Source organism: Brienomyrus brachyistius, chromosome 9, assembly GCF_023856365.1.
Source record: "Brienomyrus brachyistius isolate T26 chromosome 9, BBRACH_0.4, whole genome shotgun sequence".
Classification (NCBI taxonomy): domain Eukaryota; kingdom Metazoa; phylum Chordata; class Actinopteri; order Osteoglossiformes; family Mormyridae; genus Brienomyrus; species Brienomyrus brachyistius.
In genome coordinates this window covers 23,170,578-23,187,931 of record NC_064541.1, presented here as the reverse complement: position 1 = coordinate 23,187,931, position 17,354 = coordinate 23,170,578, and the positions used below count along the sequence as shown (strand labels likewise).

Below are 17,354 nucleotides of genomic sequence, written 5' to 3'. Positions count from 1 at the left end.
TACTTAGAGTCTTTGTCAAGGTGAACTTTGACATCTTTCCATGTACAAAGAAGAATGGCAATTCTCAGGGTAGACAGTTTAATCATGTAATTTTTATTTACACATAGTCTACATGAACAAAGGATCATAAAAGACAAAGACAATTCCAACTAAGTGGACAAGGACAGTGCAAACAAGCTGAGGCATTTCAAGTAAATTAAGTAATTTGTGATGCAAACTATAGAATGATGCAAGCATACGCGCTAAGAGAAAAAGTACATGGCTTGGACAGTTTTTGATTTTATGTTCTCTCTCTCTCCACAGATTCAATCACAGCCTGAATAAGGAAAAGTATCAGTTTTGCACACATGTGTTTCATTTATCTAACAACATATGTGGGGGTTGGGGCTCAATGATCCTCAGTTGCCTTACATGAAGTATCCCTCTTCAGGAGCTGGAATATCCTCCCACTGCTCCTCCACCAGCACTGCGACCAGTCTCCCCCGGGACATTGTTGCAATATTGTGCCGAATGGCGCAGGCACCCACAATGCTGCATGCTTGCTCCAGCCTTACTCTGGCACTCAAATTTGCAAGGCTCAAAGCAGTGAGAGCTCTGCTGAAAAATTGCCTTGCAATAATTGTGAAATGTGTATGAATTTCAAACCTGGATTTTAATTTGCCAAAGGTCAACTGGTATCTCTCCCACAGATAGTCATCTGGGAAGGCAAGAGGGTTTACTCTGTCCCTAAAGACCCTTGGGGCTGGTGGTCTGAATGCTGTATGTGTTATCTGAGCACCCTTCTCCGCAGGGTCTTCAGTAAATAGGTAGGCCATGTGTCACGGGACGCTCGCGATCGCTCGGTGAGCGTGCAGGCGGGCGAGCGAGCAGGAACAGGCAAGCAGGCTGAAGACGGGGTAAACGGGGTTTTAATAAAGATATCCGGGGCAGGGAACACTGGACGGCAACAGACATCAATGACGGACGCAGGACTAAGGTAAGACACGGACTGAAATACACTGGACTGATTGAAAAGAAGCAGACACAGCTGGGTACAATCGGGAAAGAACACGTGGGTAATCCGGGGGCGTGGCACACAGGAGGAGCGGACGAGCCGGGCATGACACCATGATTGCGTTCTTGGTCTACTCTGGTTTTCTTCTCTGATTCCTCTGACTCTCCATGCAGGAGTTGATCTCACTCAGGAACAGCTTAAATAGCAGTTGTCTCACTCCACATTGCTGACCTTCATTATGTCATTAAGCTGACATATTGTTCTCTTTTATTTTTTCCCCTCCTCCTCTTATTAAATTACATTTGTCAGATGGTTTTTTACAAAGTGAACAATAGTATTCTCTTTATTATTGTTAAGTATAATAATATTATTAGTATTATACTGTATACAGTATATATAATTGAAGTTTTATTGGAAGATCAATATTGTAGTATGCCATGATGGGAATTTCCATTAGTGGTCTATAAAGCTGGTCAAATGCACCTTGTTCCTCTTTCCTCCCATTTCCACTCATCATCTTGCTTTGTGAGTTCCCAAAGTGGAATGGTCATAGTGGCAAACTGAGGTACAAGCTTTGCAAAACACTGAGCTAAGCCCAAGAAAACTGTGCATCTGAGAGGCATGTGTTGGTGGTGGAGCATTAATAATAGCCTTCACCTTTTCATCTGAGACTTTCAGACTAGCTTTAACCAAAATATGACCCATGTATTATATATGTAATTTTCATTAGGAACTTCTTCTCATTGATGGTCAGCCCTTGCTCTGCAAAGCGGTGAATCACTCTTGTTAATCTTTAATCATGCTCTGCTTCTGTGCAACCAATGAGTACTATGTCATCTGACATATTACTGTATATGCCACTGAGCAGTCCTTAATGACTTGATGATTATGATGATTATTTTCTGAAACTTCCCTGAGGCCTTGTTCACCCCAAGGTTACTTTTTAATTTCTTTAAAATTACATTATCCTGGGTTGCTGGGAGGCATATCCTGGGTAAACAAACATTACCTGTCATTTTACATGCATATCCTATATATTTACAGCTATCCATTTATCCATCCATTTTCCAAACCGCTTATCCTACTGAGTCGCGGGGGGTCCGGAGCCTATCCCGGAAGCAATGGGCACGAGGCAGGGAACAACCCAGGATGGGGGGCCAGCCCATCACAGGGCACACTCACACACCATTCACTCACACACGCATTCCCACGGGTAATTTAGCAACTCCAATTAGCCTCAGCATGTTTTTGGACTGTGGAGGGAAACCGGAGTACCCGGAGGAAACCCCATGACGACATGGGGAGAACATGCAAGCTCCACACACATGTAACCCAGGCGGAGACTCGAACCCAGAGGTGTGAGTCAACAGTGCTAACCACTGCACCACCATGCCGCCCCCTACTTACAGCTAATTACTGTTAAATGTTATTAAAGCCTTTTAAAAACTGTTTGCTCTCTGTTTCATCTACAAGATCTCTTTGTTATACTGTAATACAGAACATCATAAGTAACACAGAGACATGAAATGTAAAATTTCATGCTATTGTTCTTATATAAAAGTCTATGAAAGACAGTTGCCTTAAAAAGTACTGCATACTTTACTACATTGTACATTGAATAGATAGATAAAATAAGATTAAATGAATAAAAAAAGTTTGCCGTAATGACAAAGAAAATAATTTTTTTAGTATTCAGCAAATTTATATAATTTTTCCTATAAAACTGGATGAGAAGCTTAGTGAATATGCTTCCAAGAGCTCTCAGCTGTAACTGCGGATAATGGAGCTTTCATATACAACTGAATTGCTAGTCTCAATACTTACATAAATGTAAGATTTCAGTTTTAAATATTTAACATGTTTATTATTTATATATTTTTTATTTAAAATTACATTTACAACAAATACGAAAAGTAAAGGGGCCTGAATACTTTGAGGCAACTGTGTATGGCATTAAAGCTCAAAAACAAGATCAAAACTAAATCTTTACATCGGTTCTGAGCCACATTCTTAAAACCAGTAAAATTTTCCACAGCCTTTGTATCGCACTACCAATCATACCTGATACTGCACAGTAATGTTGCTGTAGCTCATAAGGTTATCATGGACATCCATCCATTTTCCAAACCGCTTATTCTTTCAATCTACATCTCCAACCTGCTCTCACTCCTAGCTTGTCAATGCTTTAGTGTTTTTGTCACTAGTTTTTTTCTGTGAAGAAATGGTACATAATAACTCTAAGTGAATATTTAATCTGTATCTTATTACACTGAACTGAATGTAATTTTATTGGACATTTCTGCTTCAAACTAATTTTATTAGATTTTATTATGTGATAGTTACTTTGGACATAAATCAAATGTATGTTTCTAATACCATAAATTCTGTATTTTTACAGGCATATGCATGTAGTTGGAAAAGGCTGTACTGGGTTGTCTTTTTAACAGCAATGTATAATAATTTTGCATTCAAGATCCTTTAAAAACAGCACAGCCATGTAAAAACACACTAGATTCTTGTAATATTACACATTTTAATCCTATTTTTATGAAACATAAATTAAAAAACCCAGATTTACTGTATTTTACAGGTATATTCTTAGAAAATGAAAAATATGGCAATGCCCCCCTGAAGGTCCCGACCACGCCCGCTGCCCTCGCCACTCAATTCTTCACCCTCCAGGGACTATACTGGAGGGTGATGGATGAACCGGCCACTCTGGGCAGCCCAGAGGAGGAACAGCTCGCCGTGAAGCTGCGTTATGACTTTGCCTTTTTTTCTCCCGCCTCTCCTTACCACGACTTGGAGAGATTAGCAGAGGGCCTAGGGAGGCTGCTCCAACTACGGAGAGCCCCGGCCCGTGCTGCACCTGCGCAGCCTGAGCAGCCACCTCCTCTGCCTGCTGCACCTGCGCAGCCCAAACAGCCGCCTCCTCTGCCTGCTGCACCTGCGCAGCCCGAGCAACCACCTCCTCTGCCTGCAGCTCCCGAGCAGCCCCTCCGCTGCCCGCAGCTCCCGCACCCACGCCTGAGGCACTCCCTCTGCCTGCAGCTCCTGCGCCCACGCCCGAGGCACTTCCTCTGCCTCCGCCCGCAGTCCCATCCGCACCAGTAACTGTGACTGTGAACCTTGTAACTCTTGTCCATGACCCCACTCCAGTCTCTCTGGCTCCAGTCCCCGAGGATGACCCCACCACCGCTCCTCCCTCCTTGGAGGTAGAGGAACTAGAATGGGACCCCTCGGGGATTCACCTTCTGACTCCTCCGCCCTCGCCCCGGCGAGCTCGACCCCAGCCAAGGGTCCCAATGTCTGTGTTCCGCAAGGGAATTGAACACAGGCGCAGGACTGGGGTCCCACCCACCCTGCCCCCTGGCTCGCCGTCCCTCGCCTGCGCTGGGGCTCGGAGAGCGCCTGCGGGTCCTGGCCCCCCGGGTCGGCTGTCGACTGCGGGCCCCCCTCTGAGGCCTCGTCGCCATGCCTCACTCCCGCCTCCGACCTCTCGTCGGTCACCTGCGGGCTCCCCTGAGGCAGCTCCTCAGTCGTTTGCGGTTCCCCCCACTCCAGCACGTAGGAGGACGTCGCTGCCTGCTGCAGCTCCCCCCCTCTCCTTGCCCTCACCAGGGTCCCCTCCAGCTCCCTCATCCCCTTCCCTGATTATCCCTCCAACTCCCTCCTCGGCCCCTCTGTCTGTCCCTCGCCCTGCCTCCTCTGCACCTCCAAGGTCCCCTCCTGCTCCGGCTGCCTGCGGCCCCTCCGGCTGCTCCCTGTCACCCACTGGGGCTCCCTCGGGCTCCCCTTGATTCCCCCTCCTTCTCTCCTTGGTCTCACGTCTATGTCCGTCCTATGTTTATCCCTCGTCCCGTTGTTCCTCCCGTCTCTGCTCCTCGTCCCCCGGTGTTCCCTCCATTCACTCCTGGCCCTTTTGTTCCACCTGTTCCCTCCATGTCCCCATTCCTGATCTGTCTGTCCGCGTTCCCCGTCCTATGTCAGGTTTTGTCATGGCTTATGCCCTTGTGCCAGTTCTGTCTTTCTGTTCTGTTTGCTGTACCTCGTTAATGATTTTGTTCTTCTTTTCCAGGTCCCGTTTCCCTCGTCTCGTCCGTCGCCTCCCCTGAGGCATGCCCGGAGAGCGCGCCTTTGGGGGGGGGGGGTTCTGTCACGTCCAGCTCATACGATCCTCGTGTGTGTCACGCCCCCCTGATTATCCACGTGTGCTTCCCCGATTGTACCCAGCTGTGTCCAATTATTTTCGCCCAGTCTTGTCTATTTCAGTCCCTGTCTTGCCTGAGTTCATGGTCCGTCATTGATGTTAGTCTTTGTCAGATGTTTCCTGGTCCTAGTTCCCGAATAAATCCCAGTTTCCCTGTATTCTGCCTGCCTGCCTGCTTTCTTGCCCGCTCATCTGCCCGAACGATCGCCCGCTTTATACAGCGATCGTATCAGAGACTTGCAAAGTAACCAATTAGATGTTTTGAACAGATTGAATATTTTAACATGATAATATAGCTACAGATGCAGATGCATTCCCAGGACTTGGTACATTAACAGGAATGGTAACAGACATTATGAAAGTAGCTGCAATATTTGCAAAAAAAGAAATCTCATCAGTATCAACTTTAATGTAAGATTTTATTTTATATATTTAGTCACCAAAATCCATTTTTCCAAAAGATTATAAAGATTGGTTTAAAAAAATTATAATAATTTGGCAATAACTAACAAGAATATGTATTGTTTAATAATTTTTTTTTAAATCATCAAAAAAAAACACAGTTGCATGGAAAAAACAAGTGTGTTGGAGGAGAGCCGACACGTTGGGTCATAGACATCAAGAGTTTCATGCACAGCTGAAATATAAAATGTAGAATGGGTTACTTGCTAGCTGAATATGTAAACTTATTTATCATCCAATTGATCATCTATTCAAGCAATAGTAACTGTGAAACAAGGTACATTTTGTAGTCAAATATTAAATACTTTGAATTAAATCATATGACAAACTGTCACAACAGAACTGAATGAAACTGAAAGTGATTTTAAAACTATACATAAACAACTAGACAACTATAAATTCATGTATCAGATTGGATGTATTGATTTCATTTATAGCACATAATATTTTAAATTCTCACCATCCAGATAGATCCATAGCTTTCCAGGAGTTAATGGCCTGTGACACGTTAGCAGAGATCGTGCCTCCTATTGGTGAAATGTTATTGCTGTTTCCATTGTAGTTACCACAGGCACCACACAACGTGCTACCCAGACTACCTGTGATAGTCACTTTAACCTCCTGGCTGGTAGAATAGGAGACTTGCAAATCTGCTGATATCTGTATGATCAGCAGTTCATCAACAGTAGTGATAGTTATCCCATTTGTGAGTCTTGCAGGGAGTTTGGTCTCCTTTCCATTTACCTGTACGCAGATGGAACATCAGATCCAATTAGTTTAGCTTAAAGTTCCTGAATAATCATCATATTAAATAAGCTTCTGATATTGAATAATCATCTCGTACGTGTATTGTATACCACCAAGAACAGCTACTCACCCAGGTACTCTGCTGCATGTTGATAACAATGGCTGTATCCAAGTAGTACACAAATACCGTGGACACAGCAGGGAAACCAGTCCTGCTGCACAATTCAACTACAATGCGGAACCAGTTGTTTAAGTTCTTGTCACAGACTGAGACGATGTCAAAGGCCCCATTATGGTTAATGTACCCCTCCATGCCATCGAATGTGGTGAAGATCGCGCCCTGTTGGACAGTGCAGATGCCCTGCCGGACATAACATCCTTGGATCCCGTCACGCACTTCACAGACCTGCCCGCCGGGACACATTAGCGCTTGACAGGTCACGGCCCCTGTCGCCTGGCACACACACTTTGAATTGCACAGCTTGTTCACCACAGACTGACCAACCTGTCAAAGAAACAACATCACGTTTCTATGATTCAATGATTATTACACAATATCCCGCAATGGGATGCTAATTTCATGCATATAGGAAGCCAGCATATCCAACAGCTAATTTTAAATCTATAGTAGCAGTTTCTTGCAATTAATTAGTATTTGACAGCGAGCTGTAAAACGCTAAACCGAGCAAAGGGGGTTTTCTGCACCTTCAAATATTGGCCTTCATAAATGCATCCGCAGGAATCCATAGACACACATGAGCTTCCATCCGACACAAAGCCAGGGTCACACTGGCAGCCCTCAAAGCATTGGGGGGTGCAGGTGCTGGGCAAGACCAGGTTGGCACAGTTCATGCCACAAGTGTCAGCACATAATTCATAGTGACTGTTGGCTGGGCAGGTCAGTGCTGGAGGGATACACAGATAGGCAGTTAAATGCATGATTTTTCTCAGTCTTGCTAAAGCAAAACATTTGGCTTACGACTGACCCCATTGCACAATTTTTACATTATGCTGTTGCTAATTTTGACATTTTAATTATTTTTACAACCATTAACTGCCATAAATCTCAAAATGCCACGAATAATACTACAAATAAACATTAAAACAGTAAAATGAGAAATTTGAAATAAGAATCCTGTTTGCAAATATTCAGCCCATCTTTGAAATTCATAATAATACAAAAAATTGTAAGGGTTTGAAATCAAGAACTATAAACTCTAAAGGTAGCTTCAGTAATGAAAGTTGCTTTACAGCAGAGCATGTGAGAGGAGTGGAGTGGCTGTTGGCTCCGCCCTCCCCTCTCCTCTGCTCTAATTCGCACTAAGCCACTTCACCATCAGCTCCTTTGTGAAATGCTTTGCAAATTCCATCTCGACCAATTTGTGTAACAGCCTTGATAATTGTACAGATGAATTCTGGGTAGATTTGGGCGGTTCTAGTGTGAGCGGTATCAGAGCGACTGCTCCAGCCTTAATTAAAAAACCGCTCTGCGTTCTGACCAAATTCCACCCGTTCCGCCCCTTGCTCACGCTCCGCTCCACTCACACGCTCTGCTTTATGGCATTCTTGCAAATTCAAAAGCAAGTGGAAGAAAAATTAAGGAAATGGGTTTGATTCACACTGCTACTAGCCATGACATTTATGTAACAATCGGTTACAATATAAGATACATTTTGAAATAATGAACCACACCCCATGTTTCTTGCACTTACGGCACAATGAACTGTTCCTCCAGCCGTTAATCTGAACTCCAGCACTCTGGCAGGCAATGGCATATGCTTGGACACTGTTGCACAGGGTGGTCCTGTTTCCATCCACAGTGCACAGGTCAAAAATACAGTTACTGACATAGTTCTTAGGTGGAACTACAGCATGACAGGCAGCGAAGGGGCCACTATTGCTGTTGATGATGCCACAGAACTCTAGCTGTCCATACAGAGCTTGCTTGTCCACGCTACAAGTTGGGCACTGGCTCCCACAGCCACCACACATAGCCTCCGGCAGGTTGACCACCCAGGCTCGCCCAAACACATCCACATCGGCTGTCTGCTGGCCATTGGGCAGGAGGAAATCATCCTGACTGTCACCATTGTAATTACCACAGAGGCCACACAGTCTGTCTTTATAGGATGAAGGGACATCCACCTCTACATAGTACTGAGTGTCATAGAGTAATTTCAGTCCAAAGTCCGTCTGCACTATGATGTTGCAGCCTTCCTGGTTTATAGTTATGCGTCCATCATCCAAAATGAGGGGTAAGTGGAAAAGTACTTTATCCACCTGTATGTGAACATAAAACACGGCATGTGTTACCACAACATTATCCTTGTCAGGATCGTGGAGCCATAAGCAAATATAATGTCACATCCTAACAAATACTGAGTCTGAAAATCTGCTCTATATTGCAGTAAAGGACAGCAGAATCTAGCTTTGTAATGTGGCATTCCTTAAATATAAGAAAAGTTAAATATGATAAGAAAACAATATGAGATAAATATGCCCAACATGTTACAATGTGCTTCCGTTTTAAAGAAATTATAATACTATTAAAATAACAGCAATAATAAAGTAACTGTGGGACACAACATTTTTATACAGTTTTTATAGCAATAGTGTGTAATTTTGCAGCACAAACAAAGGGTGAAATAGTGTAACACTCACCATAACTTCCCATTTCATTCCTTGCTTGATGGTGATAACATAGCCATAGACCTGCAGCATGACAGCTTTGGTCACAGCCACCCTGCCATCTCCATATGGCTCATTCTCCTCCTCCACAGCAAAGGGCACCAGCTCTGTGCTGTTATCACAAACCTCAGTGAGGGTGTAGATGCAGCGGCCCTGGAAGTCAAACCTGCGCCCATCGAAGGTGGTGTAATGTGGGTCGCCTGAAGCCACGCACTTGGCATTCCCAGTGGGATAGCAGCCCCACACTCCTTTAACCAACTGACAGGCCTCCCCAGGGCTGCAGGGAGATACCTCACAGGAGACAGCACCATTCTCCCCACACTGACACTTTGTCTGGCACTGTATCGGGTCATAGAACACCTCACCCAGCTTGTAGTACCGTCCGGAATAGGAGCAGCCACACTGTTTCCCAGGGACACAGGCGTCACCACTAAGCAGGTAGCCCTCTTCACACTGGCAGCCTTCTGTGCAATTCATGTGGCACTGGGTGGCTAAAGGCAGGTTGGCACATGTGTCGGGGCAGCCCGCTGAGCATAGTTTGTAATTGCTGTTTTTGGGACAGCTAGGTGCTGCAAAAGGGGGGACATGTAAATGGCAGGCCGGTCTATGTTTGTTAAATCACGAGATAGAAGCAAAAAATGTGGTAACCAGCACTCATAATTTTATGCTAATACTTTCATAACATAAATATACCAAAGTTAATATTTAAAGAATTAAAAAAATATATATACAATGTCACAGATGCAAAGAAAATCAAGAGATTCTCACAGAATGAAGCACAAACTTACGGCAGAAAGTGCTGCTCCTCCAGGCTTGGATGGTCACTCCTGCTTTCTGGCAGGCTACTGCATAGGCTGCTACAGCAGTGCAGATAACCCCATGGTAACCTTTGTACTGGCAGGCATCAAAAACACAGTCTTCCAGGTAGGGTTTAGGGTCAACGTAGGTGCGGCAAGCCCAGAAAGGCCCGTAATACTGGGTAATGATGCCACAGTAGCCTTGGGCCTGATAGACATCCATCTGGGTGGTAGAGCACCCCTGGCACAAGGAACCCTCACAAGTGGAGGAACAATCCACTGTTTGTCCGACCTGCCAACTGGCACCCAGTTGCTCATCAGTAGAGGCAATACCCCCACCCCTCATGGTGCGGTCATCAGTCGGGTTTCCATCGTAGTTGCCACATAGGCCACAGACAGCACCCCAGTAGGTGCTAGGCAAGGTCACCTGGACCAGGCTGTTCCAATCAAACGTCACCCGTAAGCCAAAACCGGCCTCTACAACTGCCATTGAACCACTGCGGTAGACCATCAGTTGCTTGTTGTCGTAATAGAATGGTAAAGACACAACCTGACCATCCACCTGTTATGTGCAAATTAAAAGTAAACAATACCAATTGGGTTAACACTGCTTTTAAGGAAACATAAACACATTTAAATAAAATAATTACTATTCTTTGTCATATTTATCTGTAGGACACTTACCAGGATTTTGTAGGGGAAGTCCTTGCTGATAGTGATATTCATCTCATAAATATCTATATTCACCACTTTCGTATAGGCTACAACTTCACTGCCGCGATGGTTGTTCTGTACCGTGACAGTGAATGGAATGAGCTTAGGGTCATTGGAACATAGTGCCACCAACTGGTATGTACAAGTGCCCTGGAAGTTGAAATAATATCCATCGAACGTGTGGTAGTGAGGATCTCCGGCAGCTGTGCAGGTGGAGTAGGTGATGGGCCGACAGAAACGCAGGCCATCCTCGAGAATGCACAGCTCGTTAGCCGCGCAGGCTGCATACCAGCACACCACCGTGCGGAAGTCAGGGTCACACTCACACTGCTGCTGACAGCCCTCGGTCCAGAAGTGCTCATGAGGCTTTACATAGTGGCCCTGATAAGAGCAGCCGCAGGTCTCGGGGAGCACGCACTGGCCTGCACTGAGGACGTAGCCGTTGTTACAGACACAAGCCTCCACGCAGATACCCTCGCAAGTTGGCTGGTTAGCTGGGAATGGGCAGGATTGCGGGCAAGGGCTTGTGCAATCCTCATAATGGCTGTACGGCTGGCAATTCATGGCTGAAAGGTAGAAATTAATCTGATTTATTTCTTATTACTCCATTGTGATGTAACTAATTTATCCAGTTAGGAATGCTACAGCATCTCAGAGAGGTAAGGAGCATGTGCTGATTACAGCATGTTCCTGCACTAACCACACAATAAACCACCTCAGTAAAGAGATCTGAGTGCAGCCATGCAGAGAGTGATACCTCAGCACCACAACAGTCCAATAGAACAGGGTGAGTTTTCCAGTGGCTGGAGTGCCAACCCTGCCACCAACCCCAATGTTTTCCTTATAAGTTGGAGGACCTCCTTGTGGGGCTGGATGTAGATTAACATCATACCCAGGACAAAGCAATTGCAGGTTAAGGGCCCAGCAGATTAGTATTACTCCAGGCATTCACAGAGTTCCAACCAGCAACTTTCTGATTGCTGGTATAGATCCTTAGCCTCAGAGCCACCACTCCACTCCAAAAAAGTGATTGAATTGAAGTTTTACTTTATTCATCTATTTTTCTTTATTAATCTTTTATATCTCTATACATAAATAAAAAAATACTTACGACAATTAAATTTCTCCCTCCAGCCTTTAAGAATGATGCCCTGAAGACGGCACATATTACTGTAAGAAGCCAATGCTGAGCACAGCATTTTCCGGTCCCCGTTGGTGGCACACATGTCATAGACACAGTTGTTCATGAAAGCCTGGGGGTCCACCTTAGCATGGCATTCCAGGAAGTAATTGTTAACACTTGTGGTTAGGGCACCACAGGAGCCCTCTGTCTCATAAAGCTTAACAATATTGCCACTGCAGGTAGGACAGTTGCCCTTACATGTGTCCCAGCAGTTGGGATTTTGGGGGTCAGGCACCCTCCAGCTCTTGGACCAGTTGATAAGGGAGGAGACAATGTCTCCGGCTGGGTCACGCATATCGTCGTTAGGATTGCCATTAAAGTTGCCACACAGGCCACACACACTGTCGTAGTAGCTACTTGGAAGCTTGACGATTACTTCCCAGTTATAATCATAGGAAACATACAGGCCAAAGTCTGTAGTTAGTACAGCTGTGCTACCGGTATAAGTTACAGTCAGTTGTCCATGGTTTAGGTACACCGGCAAGTTGTTAGTTTCATTGTTCACCTGTGGAATGAAGGAGAGTTCCGTAAAAATTTTTGCTAGAAGTGGTTAAGTTACCAGAATTGTAGAATTATCAAATATGATAGGTGTTGATTCATTTTCTGTAACTTCACACATAGTATTGGCCAGGTTAAACATAGTAGTAAATCAATGCAAGATTCCACCCATCCATCCATCATCCACTGCTTATCTAGGGTCGGGTTGCGGTCTAAGCAGAGATGCCCCAAACTGCCTCTCACTAGCCACCTCCTCCAGCTCCACCAAGGGAATACCAAGGTGTTTCCAGGCCAACCAAGAGATATAATCACTCCGGCATATCTTTCTTCTGCCCTGGGGCCTCCTCCTGGTTGGACATAACCGAAACATCACCCTAGGGACCCATCCAGGAGGCATCCCAGATAGATGTCTGAACCATATACTGTAAACTGGATCCTTTCGATGCAGAGGAGCAACGGCTCTACTTTGAGCCCCTCCTGAATGTCGAAGCTCCTCACCTTATTTCTAAGGCTGAGCTAAGACAACCTGCAGAGGAAACTCATTTCTGCCACTTGTGTCCGCGATCTCTTTCTTTCAGTCACTACCCAGAGCTCATGACCATAGGTGAGGGTAGAAATGTAGATTGACTGGTAAATTGAAAGCTTCACCTTCCAGATCAGCTCCCACTTTTCTACAACAGAACAGTACAGTGTTCGCATTATTGCCAATGCTGCACCAATCCATCTGTCTATCTGCCACTCCCTTCTCCCATCACTCGTGATCAAGATTCCGAGATATTTAAACTCCTCTGCTTAAGGCAGCAATTCCTCTCTCATCAGCAGAGGGAGATCCACCTTTTTTCTGGTTGAGAACAATGGCCTCAGACTTGGAGGTGTGGATGCTCATCCCAGCCACTTCACACTCATCTGCAAACCACCGCAATACATGCTACAGGGGCTGATTATGCCAATAGGACCATGTCATCTGCAAAAAGCAAACATGATTTTCTGAGGCCCCCAAACAGGACCCCCTCTGCCCCTTGACTACAGCTAGAAATTCTGTTCATTAAAATTATGAACAGAATCAGTGACAAATAGCAGCCCTGGTGGAGTCCAATGTCTACCAGGAATGAGTCTGGCTTATTGCTGGCAATGCAAACCAAACTCTGGCTTTGTTTGTACAGGGACGTGATGGCCTGCAACAACGGACCCTGTGCCCCATACTACAGAAACACACCCAACAGGAACCCCTCCCCTTGTGGGGCATGATTGTATGCCTTTTCCAAGTCCAGAAAACATATGTAGGCTGGTTGGATATATATCCATGAAGTCTCCAGTATCCTTGTGAGGGTGAAGAGCTGGTCCAGTGTTTTGCAGCCAGGACAGAATCCACGTTGTTCCTCCAGGATCCGAGGTTTGACCAATGGGATTGATCAACGGGCAAACCCTCCTCTTCAGTACCCTGGTATGTACCTTATCAGGGAAGCTGAGGAGTGTGATCCCTTTGAAGTTGCGGCACATCCCCTGATCCCCTTTCTTAAAGATTGGGACCACCACCCGAGTCTGCTAATCCAAAGGCATTGTTCCCAATGTCCACATAATATTGAAGAGGCATGTCAGCTAAGACAGCCCAACAACATCAAGAGCTTTCAAGAAGCCAGGGTAAATCTCATCCACCCCAGAGCCTTATCACCAAAGAGTTCTTTGACTACTTCAGTAACCTCAGCCCTAGAGATGGGCAAAACCCCGTCTAGACTTCTAATTCTACTTCTTACAAGGAAGGTGTAGCCGTGGGATTCAGGAGATCCTTGAAATATTCTTTCCACTGCCTGACTACAGTATATCCCCAGTTGAGGTCAACAGTTCTCCATCCCTGCTGTAAACAGCATGAGTAAAACCCTACTTCTCCTCTCCCTCCTGAGTTACCTGATGGTTTACCAGATTCTTTCTGAGGCCACCCGAGTTTTTGCTTCAGCAACTGCAAAAGCCTCTTTCCCCTTGGCCTGACAGTACCTGTCAGCTGCTTTAGAAGACCCATAAGTTAACTAAGCAAGGAAGGCTTCCTTCTTCCACCTGAAAGCTCCCTTTACTGCTGGGATTAGGGATTTCTGCCGCAACAGGCACCAACAACCTTACGGTTACAGCTCCACACTGTCACCTCAGCAATGGAGTTCCGGAACATGACCCATTCAGGCTCAATATCCTCTGACTCCCTTGGGATGCAAGAGAAGTTCTGCCAGAGGAGTTAGTTAAAGATCTTTCAGACAGGGGTCTCTGCTAGATGCTCCCAGCATACCCTTACTATGAGCTTGGGTCTTCCAGGTCTATCCAGCATCTAGCACCAACCATCAGATCTAATTCACCACTAGGTGGTGATCGGTTGACAGCTCAACTGCAGTGTCCAAAATATGTGGATGTACATATGATGGTACAATTGCAAAATCAATCATCAAACTTCAGCCGAGGGTGCTCTGGTGCCAAGCGCACTTATGTTCAAACATGTTGCTTATTACGGGCAAACTGTGATTAGATCAGAAAACCATATCTGATTACTGCTCAGGTACCAATCAGGCAGGTTATTCCTCTCAAACACACTCTTCCAGGTGTCACTGTCATTACCCACATGAACGTTAAATTCCCCCGGCAGAACAATGGAGTCGCCATCTTTAGCACCGCCTTCAAGGTCTCAAAGAAGGCCGGACACTCTGAACTGGTGCTTGGCACAAATGCACAAACAGCAATCAGAGCCCATCCCCCGACTCAAAGCCGAAGAGGTGACCCTCTTGTTCACTGGGATGAACAATGCATTGGCAACAAACCTGGGGGCTATAAGTAGACCCACCCCTGTTTGGCACCTCTCCACAATGTGTTAAAATGTCTAATTCTAACCCACTTTACTTAATTGCTATACATCACTTAAACAAAAATAGTGCTTCAGGCTGAAGGTCAGGACCTGTGGTCAGTTATTAAATACTAAAATGATTTACTGATGTAGTGCACTTGTATTTTACTAAGTCCTGTTAACCTGCCTAAAGACGATGGTATGAAAGCCTGGGGGCCTGTATCATGAAGCTGGATTTTTGGGTTAACAAGATAACTTTTTGCACGTAAGGTTGTCTGGGCTAAATACTGTATAAGTGAAGAAAGAAAAAGTTCATTTAACCTGGCTGTAATTCTAGCTCCCACCTCCCAAGCCTACATAGTACTTCTACTTAAAAATTTGCTTTTGGTTCATAAACTTGCAAATAATGTCTTCAAGTGAAAAACTGTAAGCCAAATGTGTGGTAACCATGGTTAATGGTTAAGTGGGTTAATGCACTGCAAGCCATACATTATATGTTTACAAACGCACTCAGCTTTGCCTTGGGCAGTTCTTGACCTCTGCAGGTGTGTCTGTAAAACCTATAAAGCACAACTTGGCAATGGACAGTAGGGACTTTTGTATTCCATGCGACTGAGTGTAAATTCAAATATGCCTATATAACCAAAAGGTGGAGTAAACTGGCCGAGAATTATCTTTTTTTTTTCCCTGTGTATACTATTCAGCTCAACTGAATTTGTTTTATAAAGCACCAGGACAGACTGACAAACATTATTACACTGCAGAATACAATAATTTAGAGCCTATGGGTTAGGTGTACTGTATGTATGTATATGTTCAGAAGATGCACTTTAAACATCTCACCAAAATCCGGCCATTCTGGTATTTAATCATGGTGATGTTGTAGCCATACACAAACACCTCCACATCCCTGACATAAGAAACCACGGTAGTTCCTCGGTTGTCATTCCTTTCCACAATGGAGAAGGGTACCAGGCCCGTCAGGTTCCCACATGTCGTAGACAGCGTGTATGTACAGGTGCCCTGGAAGTTGTAGTCGTATCCATCGAATGTGTGGTAGTGGGGATCGCCCCAGCCCCAGCAAGTGCCGGTATAGTCCGGGACGCACACAGCTTCACCCTTCTGTACTTTACATGTTTCCTTCACTCGACAGTTGACATTTTGACAAGGATCTTTTGTGGAGAGAACATAAAAGGAGAGAACACTTCAAAAACAGCAATGTAGAGCATTAAATACATAAAATCAAATGTAAAACTATATATATATAAAAGTATTATAACTTTACATTCTGATGCCAAATATATCGTTACTTTGAAAACGAACTACATTTTAGTCACAGCAAAATGTGTCATGTAAGCAATGACGGTGATAATGATTTCAAAATTCTGGAAGCCCAATTTGGTGTTGGAAGTTCTGGAACTGGTGAATTTGAATCACAGTAGCAGCCGTAGAAAAAAAAAATAATGCTTAACTCTCCATAAAGCAAAATTTACTGAATAGAATGACAAAATAAGATTTAATATTTTCTTAGGTTTGAACACTTTATTTCAGTTTCTTATAAATATTCAGTTTTGTACTAAGTGAAATTAGTTTTATTGTATTTGTTGTTTGAATAAAATATGCAAAAAAGAAATTAATATACTTTTTTATATTTCTAATTATTTGAGAATGATGATATGGTTCATTTGCTAAAAAAATATGAAATTGAGATGTATGGGTATGATCTACAGTGACGGAACATGAGGAAGGGGCAGTTCCGATAAAGGATTCAATACTTTCTTTAATTTATGTTCTTATGTATTGAATACTTAAACTGTTATGACTTATTATGACTTAGTCAAGCTAAAAACATTGTTTTGTAACCAAATAGCTTTTTTCCAAAGTGTTTTGGAAACCATGCTTACGGTTTGGTTCCTCTTACCTACGTGGTAACATGCTTTGACTCCTTTCTGGACCAGACACTTGGTTTCAATTGGGCAGGAGTATGGTCCACAAACCAAACCTTCCAAAGCTTTGCATACACACTTCACCTGGCAATCGTCCACATATACAACATCCCCTGGCTGTAAAGACACAGATTACATAAAATTAGTCCAAAAGTAAAAGGCATCACTTCTGTGTGTGTGTGTATATATATATATATATATATATATATATATATATATATATATATATATATATATATATATATATATATACACACACACATACACATAGCACCATTGCCCACCTTATATGTG

At 44.3% G+C, this 17,354-nt stretch overlaps 2 protein-coding genes across 2 annotated transcripts; both read right to left on the bottom strand.

The window, feature by feature from the left end:
• Positions 1-5,670: 5,670 nt before the first annotated feature.
• Positions 5,671-9,632, bottom strand: LOC125748453 (IgGFc-binding protein-like). Its single transcript, XM_049024581.1, has 6 exons — positions 9,075-9,632; positions 8,126-8,693; positions 7,119-7,318; positions 6,544-6,918; positions 6,127-6,410; positions 5,671-5,841 (listed from the first exon to the last, which is right to left on the bottom strand). Exons 1-6 carry the CDS (start codon positions 9,576-9,578, stop codon positions 5,832-5,834), a joined length of 1,941 nt encoding a protein of 646 aa, XP_048880538.1. The 5' UTR covers positions 9,579-9,632; the 3' UTR covers positions 5,671-5,831.
• Positions 9,633-9,854: 222 nt separating this feature from the next.
• Positions 9,855-17,049, bottom strand: LOC125748881 (IgGFc-binding protein-like). The gene is made up of 6 exons (XM_049025547.1): positions 17,040-17,049; positions 15,958-16,286; positions 12,136-12,300; positions 11,724-11,877; positions 10,583-11,178; positions 9,855-10,460 (listed from the first exon to the last, which is right to left on the bottom strand). Exons 1-6 carry the CDS (start codon positions 17,047-17,049, stop codon positions 9,855-9,857), a joined length of 1,860 nt encoding a protein of 619 aa, XP_048881504.1.
• Between the last annotated feature and the right edge of the window lie 305 nt (positions 17,050-17,354).

What these genes read in the sequence shown, in the direction of transcription:
- LOC125748453 (XM_049024581.1), bottom strand. Translation starts at nt 9,578, where the DNA reads ATGAATTGCACAGAAGGCTGCCAGTGTGAAGAGGGCTACCTGCTTAGT. An exon ending in GAATGAAATGGGAAGTTATG is followed by an intron (nt 8,694 to 9,074) that starts GTGAGTGTTACA and finishes GTTCACATACAG; the next exon opens with GTGGATAAAGTACTTTTCCA. An exon ending in GAGGAACAGTTCATTGTGCC is followed by an intron (nt 7,319 to 8,125) that starts GTAAGTGCAAGA and finishes GTATCCCTCCAG; the next exon opens with CACTGACCTGCCCAGCCAAC.
- LOC125748881 (XM_049025547.1), bottom strand. An exon ending in ACCAGAATGGCCGGATTTTG is followed by an intron (nt 12,301 to 15,957) that starts GTGAGATGTTTA and finishes TTCATTCCACAG; the next exon opens with GTGAACAATGAAACTAACAA. An exon ending in ACTTCCCCTACAAAATCCTG is followed by an intron (nt 10,461 to 10,582) that starts GTAAGTGTCCTA and finishes TGCACATAACAG; the next exon opens with GTGGATGGTCAGGTTGTGTC.